This window comes from Lepisma saccharinum, chromosome 3 (genome assembly GCF_977018435.1).
Source record: "Lepisma saccharinum chromosome 3, izLepSacc3.1, whole genome shotgun sequence".
Classification (NCBI taxonomy): domain Eukaryota; kingdom Metazoa; phylum Arthropoda; class Insecta; order Zygentoma; family Lepismatidae; genus Lepisma; species Lepisma saccharinum.
The window spans coordinates 42,049,315-42,065,360 of record NC_139231.1 but is presented as its reverse complement, the minus strand read 5'-3'; the positions used below and the strand labels follow the sequence as shown (position 1 = coordinate 42,065,360).

At 38.2% G+C, this 16,046-nt stretch overlaps 1 protein-coding gene across 3 annotated transcripts in view; it reads right to left on the bottom strand.

The window, feature by feature from the left end:
* The window catches only part of Mat89Ba (nucleolar protein 6 Mat89Ba), a 64,536-nt gene that overhangs the window by 11,715 nt on the left and 36,775 nt on the right, over positions 1-16,046 (bottom strand). For all 3 annotated transcript variants that reach the window (XM_083118475.1, XM_083118473.1, XM_083118474.1), the window contains exons 13-15: positions 15,174-15,328; positions 6,194-6,357; positions 5,487-5,737 (exon numbers count right to left, since the gene is read on the bottom strand). In XM_083118475.1, the coding sequence (XP_082974601.1) occupies positions 5,487-5,737; positions 6,194-6,357; positions 15,174-15,328 (570 nt within the window). The remainder of the gene's footprint in view (positions 1-5,486; positions 5,738-6,193; positions 6,358-15,173; positions 15,329-16,046) is intronic.

Sequence of the window (16,046 nt, the reverse complement as noted above, 5' to 3'; positions counted from 1 at the left end):
TATTGAGGCAAGACCGAGAATTTTCTATAACCCTGTTGTTAATAATATTGCACGTAAACTTTTCTTGCTCTTTCGGTGTTGTCGCAGCGCACTTGAGCACTATGTAGAGACCTATCAGCATTTGGAAGCTGCAGAACAAAGGTAGCGCCACACGTAGGGCGATTCGTTGTAATTTCTAATCCCTGGAAGGCGGGAGAGGGTACGTTCTTGAATGAGAAGAGTCAACTACTGGCAATATTAATGAATTGTTTTGTCTGTGGAACGTTCTAGAATATAATGAGGATATAAATACGCGGATTCAATTTTTCGGTTCATCTCTACAAAGAATCGGTTAATGAGATTTCAGAGGTAAGTGTGACAATTCGTACAGTCTATTAGTGATCAGTCAGGGTCCTCTGGTTGCTTTATAAGATATAGTGATTCGAAAATGAAGACATTGACGACAGTAGAACTTCCGGGGCCTCAATGTAGTGCTAGTTCGGGTCGAGGGCCGAAGAGATCAAGGCCTCTCTCTCTCTCTAAAGTAAATATTTCAGCAGTACTGGAATTTGGAGTGGTTCATTAAAACAGAAATAAGCTGCATAGATCAACTGAAAATCAAAGTTTTGAGTGATGATTTAGTTTTGCCAGAACTAAATTTCGTATATGCAAAAAGTAAAAAAAAAAAAAAAAGTAAAGTGCTCCCCTGTGCATAGCACCATGCCATGAAGGCGTATAGGGGGTGTGGGGGTAACGCCCCACACTTTCTTGATCCGGTCGTGAGTGGGGGTGATCAGCATCATGCCCCTGACCGCCTTTACCCCCCAGGGTTTCCCCCAGGTACCCATGTTATTCGACGCTGGGTGGGTGCCGGGGCCACTTCCATCGTTAGAAAAGTTCCCGGATTTGAACCGGCCGGGGATCGAACCCGGGACCTTTAGCATGGTAGTCAGACGCGTTACCGACTGTATATGCAGTCCGAGAATTTCATGCTATAAAAAATACTTTTGTTTAAGCCTACTGGGTTCAAAATACATTCAAACACTTTAACTACCATAAAGAGACAGCCGAAAATTTTATGAATGTCGAGAAGAGAAAGCAAGAAGATGTTGCATATGTAGACATTTTAGGTGGAAATCGCAGGCTCTACCAGGACCCGAATCAGGGCTCTACCAATTGAGCCATCTAGCCAGCCTTGACTTCAACTGATTTTTCGTTAAAATGTCTACATAGTACATGTCCTGTATATCAAATTGTAAGGTGTTGCCTGTATAGTGAACAAGCACAGAAAATATAGGAGAGAGAAGAAAACTGAGGAGCATTCCCACCGGTTGAGGAGAATTTTTTTCTTGTGGTCAACAAGAGTTACTACTTCAAGGTGACAATGACAGTGGCCTAATAAGGGAGATTTCACACCTTGTTGCCTGAGGATTTCACAAGTCGAAATTAGATTTGTGCGGCCTTTTGTGTCGCTACGGTGTGAATCGTTGCTGTTGATTGGCCCATTCTAATTGATATGTATCGCGTGTCCCTTCGGTCTGAAACCTTCGTAAGTCTTGAAAATCCAAGTCACAAGGATGGAAAATTAGGGCCTTGTTAAGGTTAGGTGTGAAGGCATGCAGACGACAGCACCCTAAAGGATCATATCCAAACCTACAGGAAGAATGCATCTTACTTCAATCTCCAATACGGAATGATAAAAACTTCTGGTGAGTTGATTTTGAAAAATGTGTCCGAGATAAAGAGTGGCGTGACCAGGATTTTCGGAAGGGAGAGGAGTTACGCATACTATTTTTGGTGGTCAGTCCTGATTTTGCCATTTTTTTCCTGTCTTTGATGTTCTTCTTCTTTTTCTTTTTTTTTAAAAAAAAGAATACTGGGTCAAATGGGATTATGACCTCACCAACCCTTCCTTGGGCACGTCACTGGAGATAAATGAATAAGCATTTGATCATACTGGGAGACGAAACATTAGATGTGTTGGGAACGGAAGGGTTTTCATTGTGCATTAATTGTTTCGTGATCCAGCTGCATTCGAGAAGACTTCCTTTGTTTCGTGCCGATATATGACAAGACAGCGGAAGCTGTGACAGGCATTTTTGAAAACTTGTGAGTGCTAAGGCCTGAATCTGAACAATTTGGTGGGTTTCGGCTTTTATAAGAGCTGCAAACATGGGAGGACAAGACACGTTAGTGGTGTTTAGGCTCGAATCAGAGATACATATTAGAGAGCTGTCTGCGTCCAGTTTGCAGCTCACAATTTAAATCTCGCGTTGTCGAGTGGATTGTCCATCGCATTCATGTGTAACAGCTTCGTAAAAACACTCAAAGACACCATAGATGTTTTTATGCCTGGTGAGAAGAAATGGACAAACACACATACTGAGATGGTTCCGACACACAATGTTAATGCATGGAAACAGAAGAGTCGAGTGGTAAAAAATGTTCCGATTTCACTTTCTGATTAAAATGACAGCCTTACAGTGGCGACGCTTTAAGGGATAGTTGTTCCCCATTTTTTTTGCCTTAACATTATGGCCTCTTAATGTTAAGCCTTGTCTACCAAGACAAAGTAAACTTCCCTTGCACCGTACTCCCCCCCCCCCTGTTTTGGAACCCAATTGCCACCACAGGTCTTAAACATACAATTGTGAGGTTCTTACTATACCCCTTAAAAAAATGGTGTTGAGCCCCACCCGAAAGGCATTCCTGGATACGTGCCTGGTCTGAAGCACTACCAACTGCTCTCTGTTGTATTGTAGAAATATTTAAGCATCACAATTGAAGCTAGGCAATCAATCTGGGGAAGACAAGTATTTATAATTGTTGTTGTTTGCATTAAGAGCCTTGATGTAGTGTGCAACAGTAATGATCAATGGATGTTCTACATGTTTATATTTTACAGTTGCATTAATTTGATCTAATTTCTGTAAAATGGGTTTCAAAACAAGGCTGGCTCATTTTCACACCAGTAGAGAGTCATATTTAGAGAAATTCTTATGTCATTTCTCTCTCGTAATTTGTCTGTGGTAAAAATTATAGACATCTTAGAAGAAAATGAAGATACGAATTCTGGTATTGTGTACATACACCACCGTTCCCCAGATGTTTGTCCAGAGTCTTATACAGACAGTGGCTGAGAAGATGCAGGCGGCACATATGATAATGTATCAGGGAAGCAACTTTGAGCTTGCTCGATCAATGATCACTTGAGAGGGAGCAATGCCACTGCAGTTACCAGTTGTTTGCACCAGCGTGCACTAATTTGCTCTTTCCACTCACTTTCTCCCTTTTTCTACTGTCACGTGCAGCATTGCTTCACAGACTCCTGGGAGAGAGTACAAACTGTCTTAGTTCACTTGCGTGGTGGCTCTTTCATACTTGGCACAATTCAAAAGGCACACATTATCAAGATGCCACGCTTCACCTGTGTTCTGGATGAAAACAGTTATGATAACATTAGTCACTTTATATGCTATCAACAGGCACGAACAATATGTTCATTATGCCACTCTCATACAACCAAGAAGTGCAACAAAAGTAATGTTGCCCTGCATGAGAAATGTCTTGACCTCTTCCAGGAATTGTGAATACCAAAAGTTAATGGAGTCCTTATCAGGTAGGTCAAACTCAAACAGACTCCAAAAACTATGTCGAACTGTGATCACAGATGTCATTTCCACATATTCTTCAACAGAAAGCTCTTTCTGTTGTTTGGTGAGCATCATTTTGCACAAACTGTTCTCATGTGCACGGTGGGTATTTCAAGTGAAACTTCCACAGTCTAGTTGCAATCAGTGCTTGTTACATGTCTCTTAGAGTACTGTTTACTTAGAACAAAAGAGAAGAAATAGGTACAATCTTTTCCAGACTTGCTTGGTCTTCAGTGTGAACATGCAGGAATAACCACTCGGTCACTCAGGTCGGATGAAATTAAATCTGTAAACATGTAACATGTGTTAACAAAACTTAGAGCAATTCTCTTCCATTTGTGGCAGAAAGCATGCTCATACCACCTCATGTGTAAAATTTAAATTTTTATAAAAGGCTTTTTCAATCTTCGTTTGTTAATAATAGCAACAATTGATATATTGTTTTGTAATTTGAGTATGTCATACCTTCATATATATACTAATGAACAAAAAAGACAGAACTGACTGATTGATTGATTTGGTGTTTTAAGTCCAATTTATGCACAGTAAGGCTAATAGGGACTGGACCTACAGTTTAAAGTGGGATCCGAACCACTTGTGCCTCCACCGGGTATCGAACCCATGACCCCTTGATCAAGAAAGACAGAACTGAAATATTGTGTGTAGTTTTCAAGAAATGGCACGTTAATTGCTGCTGTGCGGTGCTGGTTGAAATAATAATTCTGTATTAAATGGCAATTCCAGCACGGTTGAAATATCGACTGTCCGTTCTATAAAGGTTAAACAAGTTAGTTTGTGATGGTGGACACAGATAGTAGCTATCACTGATGTTATGACTGAATACATGGTATTAAACCTGAAGGTAGCTTTGAATGAAAGCAATGATATCGTGGACAAGGCTCAGCTAGCTATTTTTATACGAGGTGTGGACAATAACTAATATTGCACTTAAGAAATGCTTGCCTTGCAGCCTATGAAAGGAACTAGTATGGGAGAAGAGGTTTTTCAAGGAGGTGAAAAAAGGGTTTCACAAATTTCTCTGAAATGGGAGAACCTGTGCTCCTTCAACGGTTTGACTTAAAGTTAAGACAGTACACAAAATGAAGAAAGAAGTAGTTCCCAGAAATCTGGAGATCAACAATGTGTGTATTTTACATCAGGAGAATCTTTGTGCATAAACGTTGAAATTTTCCCATGTCATGATCCTGTCTCAATTTCAAGTCGAAAGGTCTTGGGAGAAGGAGACAGAGAGAGAGAGAGGAGCTCTCTCTCTCTCTCTCAAGAAGGATCACATAATCAATACTGGTTGAAAAAGGAAAAGACGCTTCAACATTTTTAAAATCTGAAACATGAATTATAATTTTTCGTAGACATGAAAGGAAAATTTGTGAATTAGGCGATGAGGAGTGGCTGTGTAAAATCTTGCCTTTCTTGTGGATATTACTCGTTATTGGAACGGCTTGAATTCAAATTTGCAAACACAGGGACAACTAGCTCACAAACTTTACGAATATGTGAAGTCATTTCAGTGAAAACTTACAGTGTGGGAAAATGAAATCACAAACCAAAACATTTTTTGCTTTCAAAACATATATCACAATGATATGTCTTCCTGTAACTTTTGTTTTTAAATGTTTGTGAAATGAATGAAAGATTTACATGAAGATGTAAGGAGGTAGCTACTTTCAACGTATCTCATCACAATTCAATGATGTGGACAATGCTCCTGAAAACTTACAAATGCAACGAACAGTCCCACCCACCCCCCAAAATTGCAGATAAGCGAGTACTTTCTTTCAGTATATTCATTTTCTAACAATTCTTTAATTCCAGAAAACATGAAGACAGACTTACTGCTCAATTCGTTATTGAAATTTAATATCACAGGGTCAGTTTTCCATTTGTTATCCTTCATGAGGTTCAGGAATCGGATGAATGCCACCTGTGGCTGCATGGGAATAGTGTAGGGTTCCGGAGACAGGTACAGCGATGCCGTGAGCAACTCTATGCACATTTCAGGAATGTGATCAGCCAGTAGTTGGGCAGAAACCCACCTCTTGGCAAGGCAGCAAGCGGGGCCATATGATGAATACTGTTGATGTAATCTGGAATCAGAAAATGGTGACAATTTAAAGCAATACATTTCATCCAGCACATTCTAATTACATGTTATTCTGGAACACATACTTTTATAGTAAAAAAAAACGCTGTTTAATCAGTCACCATTAATGTTTTCACTCTTTCTCGCACTTACTCTTTACTGCCCACAAGGCCTGCACAAAAAAGACAAAAGATCTAAAATCAGCATTCCCAAGGCCCAAAGCTTTTCCATTCTCTTAATTTTTTTTTTCTTAGGAGGCACCAATGAAATGAAACATTGAAAAGTAATTGCAGATGAGATGTGATTATCAATTCTCCTTCGCATTGTTTCTTTAGAAAAAGCAGTCAAGTAGAAGAAATCGATATAGCTTGTGCACAGCTACATTTCGTCAAGGTTTGAAAAATTATGTTTATTTCCTCACTTCAAAATTTCCCTACACTAATTTGTCATCTGGACTTACCCATGAAGAGCACTGGTCAGCTTAGGCAAGTGAATAATCCTTTTTTCTAGAGCCAAAGACTTCTCATTTTCCTTGTACTCTATAACTCCAAGTGGTGTTTTAGTCATCTGAAGCAGGCTGATTTCTCGAGGGCATGCAACCTGCACTCGAAACACAAAGCCACTCTGTAAAGGGAAAAACATTCTGCAACAGGGACGGCGACAGGGGTGGGCACGGGTGGGCAAGCGCCCACCCAAAAATTCCTGTGCCCACCCAATCAAATTCAATAAGTACATATACTTGGAGATAACTATATGAATGTTTCGATTATCTATGCTAGAAATGTTCACATATTATCAACCCATAAAAAGCCAATTTTGTCATTAGAAAGTGAAAGCAACTACTAGAGCTATTGAAACAAAAACTGTGATCAAATGAATACTTCCATAATTAAAAGCAGTTAGTAGGCTTAGGAGGCTCAAAATTATGCAGGGTAAGATCAAGATTAGATCAGAATTTAGGTTGAACTTGAGGACTGCAGCTCCGGGCCTCCGCATACGTATATAAATCCCGGCCTGGGTATGGTTAAAATAATCTCCAAACAAACAAATAAAAACATCATCTTAGCGATACTTCCTCCGGCAACACTATTGTTTATTTCGACTTTTTAAATTATTATTAGAATAATTTAATCACGAAGACTTAGATGAACAGGCCATGTGACACGAATGGCAGAGGAAAGAATAGTTTACAGGATTCTTGTTGGGAAACCTGATGGTATGAGACCAGTGGGAAGGCCAAGACAAGGATGGAGGGATAACGTTGAGATGGACCTAAAAGAAATCGGCAAGGATGGGAAAGATTGGATTGATCTTGCCCCGAATAGGGACAGATTGAAGGCTTGTGTTGCTGCAGCCATAAACCTTCGGGTTTAAGTATGCTAGAGAGTATAATATAGTTTTAATTAGCTCTGCATTGAAATTCCAGAAGTGTCCCTTTTCTTATTTTATTACAATTTTTATATACCTGTTATCTTCAAATATCAATATGCTATGGGAAATATCAACTTTATATTCATTCTACTAATAAGAAGGAATCACAATAATCACTACAATACTGAAGTGAATAAATTTTAATAAACCAGTTATGTATGGAAAAATTATTATACAGAATTATTCAATTATCTACTAATGAGTGGCTTATCCTATTTAGAAATCCTCGCCCCACACATAAATTTGGCCACATAAATCAACCGAAAATATCAACAGAATCTGTACACGCAGCTGAAGTAAAGAAAAAAAGTTATGTCACGAAGTATCCAGAAGACGATTTTGTTAGTTTGTTCTTAAGCCCACTTCTATGCTCAGATGGGCTAATCGGGACTAAACCTACAGTTTACCGTGTAGTCCGAACCAGTGTGCATTGTGCTTCCACCAGAGGAGGGGGGGAGTCGAACACAGGACTTCATTATAATGCGACAGCGTTATGCCATTGGGGAAAAGTATACAGAAAGAACTCGCACCAAACGTGCATTTTATCACCACAGAAGATGCGTCCATTTTAAGAGGGTGATTGCCTGAGACAAATATTTGAGACTTTCGGAAAACAATGTCATTGTTCACGGAATTAGCTGCCTTGATCCACTAATGAAACGCTGTGCAATTGAAACTACTACCTCAACTTTCTAAGAGCTATGGGCTAATGAAACTCCATTTTTGGAAGAGTAAGCTGTGGTTGATTTGTTTTATTTAAAGTCATTTTTCTGCTAATTTTGATAATGACGACGATAAGGTTCAATGGTGATTAGATGAAAGTAACGAAGGGGCGAAAACAAACACATGCTGACACTCAAAATATAGGGTCTTTCATTAAGAGTGATACTTTTTAAAATTTGAAAAAAAAATAAACCACTCAACGTATCAAAGTAAATTGTGCTTTATTTTGAAGCTTAGACATTGCAGTTATGTTCTGAACAAAATATCGTTCAAATGTCAAAAACGGCTTTGAACACACTGACGCACACGATGGCTCCACTGATCCTGATTTCAGTGGAAAAAATCATCTTCTCAGACGAGGCGCATTATTGTCTTAGTGGATTCGTCAATACGCAAAATTGTCCTTATTGGGGCGAGAAGAACCCACAAGTGGTCCATGAGGTGCCATTGCATTCAGAAAAACTCAGTGTGTGGTGCGGTTTATGGCGTGGCGGCGTCATTGGACCTTATTTCTCTCGAGATGATGAGAGAACCGTTACCGTCAATGGCAACTGCTACAGATCCATGTTACGCGAATTTCTGTGGCCAGAACTTGACACCATAGATATTGAAAACATGTGGTTCCAGCAGGATGGCGCTACGTGCCTGACAGCTAATGCTACGCTCGATTTGCTGAGGGAGAAGTTTGGCGACCGGATCATCTCAAGACGTGGATGTGTGAATTGGCCGCCACGGTCGTGTGATTTAACACCCATGGATTTTTTTCTTTGGGGCTACATCAAAGCCCAGGTCTATGCTGACAAGCCACGAACTTTGGAACATTTGGAGGCGAACATTCGTCAGGCTATCGCAGACATAACGCCACTAATGTTGGACAGAGTGGTTAACAATTGGAGCCATCGTGTGCGTCAGTGTGTTCAAAGCCGTTTTGGACATTTGAACGATATTTTGTTCAGAACATAACTGCAATGTCTAAGCTTCAAAATAAAGCACAATTTACTTTGATACGTTGAGTGGTTTATTTTTTTTTCAAATTTTAAAAAGTATCACTCTTAATGAAAGACCCTATACAAACCCTCATAAATTATTACTTTGACAGTGGTTCCAAGTGCTAGGGACTCGTTGCCCTGAAAGAACAAATTTCCAGGGTATGCTGCACAGGGTAGAGGTTGACATTCTAGTGTGTTCGAAATGGTCACACCATACAACCCAAGTCATCTATGAAAAATAGATGAATTATTACTGGCACGGTGATCAACTTCGATGAATTCCTTGTGTCCTAAATAATTTTGTGACCTCAAAAAATATGTTCATGTAACGATACGTGTATTGCTTCTCCCGCATTAGTAACATGACAGTTGAGAAAACGAATAGCAACTTAGCTCTTCAATTCTTAACAAATTTTTCAATCTTACTTGTTTATTACTTATGAGTGATATTTTGTCAAAATAGCCTTTCATTAGCCTAGGAATACTTCATAAACAATGAACAAAGGAGGAGCAGGAAGTGGGGGATGCAGTTCCTAAGCCACTTTTTGCCCCCACTCCCCACTATGGCCTCTTTATGCTAAACCTTTTCTACCAAGAAAAAGTATATTGTCCTTGCCTCTCAAATGTTGGCACCCAATCTCCGTTACTACAAACATTCAGATAGATTTGTCAGTGTACAAACCTTGTAAGCTAAGAAAAGTGACCCCCAAGGAGTAAGAAAACTCTTTCAGTCAAAAACTCATAGGATGAAAATACTATGCTCAGGAACATGCATTTAAATTACGAGAAACTTCACGATTGTCTACCATCGCACTTTCTATCATTGTCGCCGAATACATAAAATCAAGTATGTGCCTTGTATTTGCAACACAAGCTTAAACCTAATTCACATTTATTTCACTGTATTAACATGCATGAAAGAATGTGACTGATTAGAATGTATGGCTGTGCATGGGTAAACACTTCCTTGAAATAATTGTGTCCATCAGAGACAAAGCGAAAGGAAATGGAATAAGATGCGACAATAGATTAGAAAAGATAAAGAGAAAAACAAGAAAAGGAAAGGGAAAATAAGTAAGAGGAAAATCGGGAGTGTAAGAGAGAGGGGGATACATACGTCCTACATACACATATACTATATATGGTCTTACATTTATACTGCCCACCCTAATCTATCAATAAGAAGTTTTTGCCCACCCGGTCGAAAATTTCTGGCGCCGCCCCTGTTCTGCAAAAATTAATCTTTTATTTTCCCGTTCTCCTTTTACATTCATTGGTTGCCTTATTGGATTTCATCTGTGGTTGAGCCAATGCTGCAGGTAACAAAATTTACAACTGCTCAAAGCAGTTACAAATATTACAATACAAGAACATATTCTCTATGTCTAAAGCTGTAGTTACAGTGGAGGGAGGATGCCAACCAGGTTGTTGAGGTTGGAGAATACCATATGAAGTAAGAGGGAAAAAGTTGGAAAAGTGAGAGAATTGACAACCTATTTAATGAATAAATGTTTGCACATACATGAATTTAGCAAGTGTTTTTTTTTTTTCCTGGCTTCACTCATTTCTACAATGGGTAAAGTTCACAAATGCAAAGATTATGTGCTCATTCCTTTATTGATTTGTTTCTGCTGATGAGAATTTACTCCCAACAGGGTGGCACCAAATTCTATTATTACCCCAAGTGTAGAAATATCTAGCAACATGCCAGAGTTTTGCTTCATAATATTGGACATAATATGCTTGGACAATCATATTACTCAATCCACTATCACTTAATTGCAAACCACTTTTGCCACATATTTGGTGCAACATTTATTATAACTGCACATTTTCCATACCCCACAGGAAACTCGAAAAGTGTTACACTGAAGGAACCGTAATGTTGTTGCCCTGCAATCAAGGCGTTCCAGGTCCAATAGCCAGTGGAGGCACATGGTGGGTCAGATCCCACTTTAAACTGTAGGTCCTGTCTTGGTTAGACTATCTGTGCATAAAGACTACTTTTCTCCAACAGTTACCTCCAACAAAAATAAGGTAAAAATTAGTTACTTAATTTTTAACAAATTAGTGTTTAATGGCAACAATGTTTGCTTAAATCGTTTTAATTCTCGATAATGACCTAGCATTCACCGGTGTCCTTCCCATACTTCATTAATTAATCTAATTGTAGAAATAGTCTGTGGTTTATGATGCATAAGCAACAAAAGTGAATGAATAAATATACTGATGTTAATACTGCACCAAAGAGCAGGAAATATTTAAGGGCTCTAAATATCAAAAGAGTCAATATTTCATATCAAAATTCAAATTTGACATTTACCATAGCTGGATAATTTGGCTTCGAATAACTCAGAGATGAATTGAATGGGTGAGAGAAAGAAGGAACAGATTCCACAAAGTGTAATTTTTGGGAATCAACGGAACTGTTCTGGGGCTCAAAATACTTTATTAATTAAAAGAACTTTCTATTGTGAAATTATAATACAGGTACAATAATTCTAAATCAATACTTTTTGTAAATTGTTCATATGTAAATAGACACAGTTATAAAAACATCGTAGACCGTTTTCCTTTTGGTTCTCACTTGACCATAACAAGCAATAAATGCAGTTTTTAAATATTACAGCCCAGTTATTAGTTGATATAACATTACTATGAATGCAAGATAAGTGTTCTGACCATTAAAAATATTCTTATTAACAATTCTCGAAAATAAATTTTAAGTAACACAACATTTTCTTCAAATAAGGGTGAATCTGCAACATGAGAATTATAGGAAAACCTCGTTAATACGATATTGGTTAATACGAAGTACCCTTTAATCCGAAGTTCTTCCCATTCTCCAGCTGATAAGATAGGATTTATGATGTATTTCAGAACGGATAAATCGAAATATGGATAATTTTTAATACGAAGTTGTTCACAAGACCCTTCGACAAAACTGGTTTTCGCTTAATTCGAAGTAAACACCTGCGTAAGTCGACAAGAGAAGATCGAATGTGGAGAGAGCTTGGACATTATTTTAACTTGACCTTGACACGTTTCCTTGTCCTAAGAGCTGCTGACAACTCGAGGGAAGCAGCCCGAAATGCCAGCTGGACATTGACATTCTTTATCAATGTGCATGGCAGTTCAAGCTCTTTCCCCGGTGAATGAGCCACCTTGGAAATATTCACCAGTGCAAGATGAGAAATGTCTGATAAGATCGCAGGAATGTTCCAAAACAAGACGCATGGTGCATGGAAGTCTCACCCATCTGTCTAGCTCTGAGCTCGAGATTCAGCAGTTTCCCATGAGCGAGCAACTTTTGGCCTGGTAGCCAACAACTTCCGGTAACCACTTTCATTAAAAGCATGTTCTTTGTGTCCTGTAGAACTTCATAAAAAAAGGGAAACTGTTACAGATAATCAAAGCCACATAGGCCAACTAAAGATGGTCAACCCGCTTAATGCATTGTCATCTAGGTCTCCCGCAAAAGTTGACTTTGATCTTACGTATGTTGCAACTCCTGTTTCCCACTTCATACGTTTCCCAACTGTGCCGGACATAACATTTGCCAAAAAAGTGTTCTGTTGGCTGAGTGACTTCTCCATTTTTCCTATCAGCAAAGGAGGGGGGGGGGATCCGTTGCTAATTGTTTCGGTCATGATTTTCTTGCTCGTGTGCGTACACGGGCTCCTTTTCTTTGGCGTCTAAAATAAAGCAACCAGTTCTGAATACCTTCTTCAAAACGAACAAAAACCGCAGGATAAGAAAAAGAAAAGTGACCCCTCCCTTCTCCTACAACAGCTCATTATCCGCCACTGCAATGCGATAATTGCAGATCTTTAAAATGCTGAGGATTTCCCTTCTGCCACCTGCTGTTCTAACTTCCAGCCTGTCACATTAAGTTTAAGCTGCAGCTGGTGCCAGTGTTTAGTCTAGCATCTGGAAAGTTACGGCAATGACTCAGGCAATGACTCATCCAGCGAAGGAAAAAGCGTCATTGTTTTGAATCTCTTTGAATCTCGCAACGTTATTGTTTTGAATCTCACAATGCTGTTTTGATTTGACGATAACGAAATTCGATCTCCAGAAAGAAAAACAAGAGTTAAAACAACTTCAGGATGCACACACATAAAGTTCACACACATAAAGTTCGTACATGCACACGCATATAGATGCACACACATAAAGTTTGTATAATCGCGGCTATTCTTCAGAACCATTAGCGTGCTGTTGTAAAAAAGAAGAAAAAAACCTCAAATGTTAAATGTACGAATACGAGAGGAAAAGTTTTGGCGGAGCGAGTGTTTGACCTCCAGAATACTCCTGAATCAAACAATAAATTGTCGATTAATCTGAAAATATGCAAGTTTCGTAAAGCTTGTTTTGAGTTCATTTTATGCTGATGAGCTAAGCGAGACTAAATATACAGTTTAAAAGTGGGATCCAAACCAGAGTGATTAGGATACACATTCGGTGCAAACAGATCGCAAGTCGCACGTTTCCTTTTTCAGGTTGGATTACAATGCAAGTTGAGGAAGAGTTTGGATTGATCCCTGCAAACGGGGAGGGGGGTGAATATGAAGGTAACTGAAGCAAAGAAAACGTGATTTTTTTACGATGTGCTTTAGACAACCAAACCAGAACGAAATTTACAGCCCCGATGTTTTTCTTTTTCTTTTTGTGCCAAGGAAAGGTTGTGTTCTCTCCCAAGAGAATCTTCTCTTACCATTTAATCCTGTAACGGACAATGTTCTAGTAAATGCACATAAAATCCAATATTCATTCTGTCCGATATCTCCCATCTCTTGCTCGCTCCAGCGTGACTAATGTCAAGATTCTTCCGAGTTTCACTTCTTGCAATAAACGAGATTGTTTTCCTTTCCGTAGGTCTCCGTGCAAACGGGTTTCTTATGAACTAAAATTGTAAGAATTTCATGGAAGAGCAACGACTTTGCAGAATTGAATGAAAATACAGTTTTTTTTAAAAAGACTTTTTGCCACAACATGCATCCCGTGTATAACTGGTTGTATAACTAGGCAGGTGTTACCGTCTCCTTGGAATCTTTGTGTCCGCGTAAGCTCAGTGTTCTCATTTTGTGTAACATTTTTTACACTTTCTTTAAAAAGTACAATATTATTATTATATAGTACATATAAAGCTTATTTTCTGAGCTACCACCAAATATAAAACATCCGTTGTGGGGGTAATTTATACTCTACTTTATTTACACCTGAAAAACAGCCACCATCTTGAAAAGTTTGGGTAACTCGAAGTTGTTTAATTCGAAGTTGACATTTTTTGGTCCCTTGAACTTCGTATTAACGAGGTTTTCCTGTACTTTGAACAGTATTCTCTGTACAGCACTGCTAGTCCCTACCAGAATATTCATCATATGCAGACTGCATGGACGTAGGCCATGATAAAATGATATCATACAACTCCTTGCAGTTGTCTGATACTTAATATACAATTTTAGCCATGTCCTCAATATTTATTTATTTTAAAATTATTTCTGTTTATTGGAACCATAAGCATTAGTACGTAGTAGCAAACACAACCTCACCATCCTTGTAGAGCTTGAATACCTCTCCTAGTGCAGTCTATAAACTCGTGTGCTCTCACATATCCTCCTCCTTCTTTTTAAGTGAGATGCCTGTACTTGCTAATTTGAAATACTTCTCTGCTTTGCAAGTTTTAGTGCTCTTCATAAACAGTGTAGGCCACCATTGCCAAACATGATTATTTCTTGATTTTCAACAATTTTTACTTCAAATGATGACTGCTTCTTTTCGGTGCTGAGATCTAAAAGGCAAACATTCCAGGAATGTTTTCCTTCTTCCCCTCAATGATATTTCCTACTGACTACTACTACGAGCTGAGAGGGAGAATGTTTGCTTTCTCTGTGTCAGTTGATGCAGCTTAGATTAAGTAATAAAATGGCTATCCCACTTCAAAATGACAAAAATGTGGAATCTTTACCTTCTTTCTCTCACCCATTCAATTATATGCTTTACATTCATAAAAATAGCAATAAAATTACTTAATAAATACACATAAGTGAATTACTGCAAGACTTACTTGTAATGGTTCTATTAATTTTGGTGGCCCCCTGCTACCATCTACTTGACCTTGAGAACTTGTTGCCTGCCTAACTGGGTTCCTATTTAATTTACTTACATGTATTTATTATAGTACTGCATCTTTTCTTTCCCAAACATGAAAAAAAATGCTTATTTTGCACTAAGTTACAAGCTATTTATAGAAATGTCATATCAGTCCCACTTCCTTTATAATAGACAACTCACCTTACAAACATCGAAATGATCCACAAACGGTTGGGTGATCAATCCAAATTGCTCCTGTAAGCTCTTCGCCAAATGTATGTGGAAGGCAGCTCGGATTCTTCTTACAGCTTCGAGTTTACTTGGCCACTTCCTAGTTAATCCTAGCTGAATAACGACTGCAATCAAATTCGAAAAACAAATATTTTAAATCACACAATTATACATATTACGTTAACATAATTTACGTTACACTAACACTTTGACCTGTTATTAGTAGGTTTTCTATTTTTATTATTATTATTATTATTATTATTATTATTAAAGTAGGGTTACAATTAAGCTTACAATTTTCTTTACATTGATTCTGAACTACAAAAATAGCTTTTTTCCCTACATGAATTAATATACAGTTATGCTATTTGTTTACAAGTATACATAAAAAGGAATATTATAAATTTATATCATTGAAAAATATAAGAAATAGAATAAAATAAACATTTTTTCAGCTACGTTATATGAAGGAGGCAATGAGGTAGATGAGGCACAGTGTCAGTATTCATAGATTAATGTCCTAATCTCTGCTTAAATTTGGCCAAATTTCTCTCCTTTCTGCAATTTACAGGCAGTTGATTCCACGCTTGACTTGCCAGAGATGACAGGGATTTTGATCCGTATCTTGCCATGTTACATTTTGGTACTCGGATACTGTTGGTGTTGTCTATGGTAATTTTTGATACAGTTGTTGGTGTTATTTTATTCATTATGTTATGTAGAAACAGAAAACTGGTGGGGGCACCTGAAATTTCAGAAAAATTGAAGAATCTACATAAAATTCTATCTTATAGAAATTAAGTCACTTTCACATGGTGTTCCAAGGATAAATTATAAGGTAAA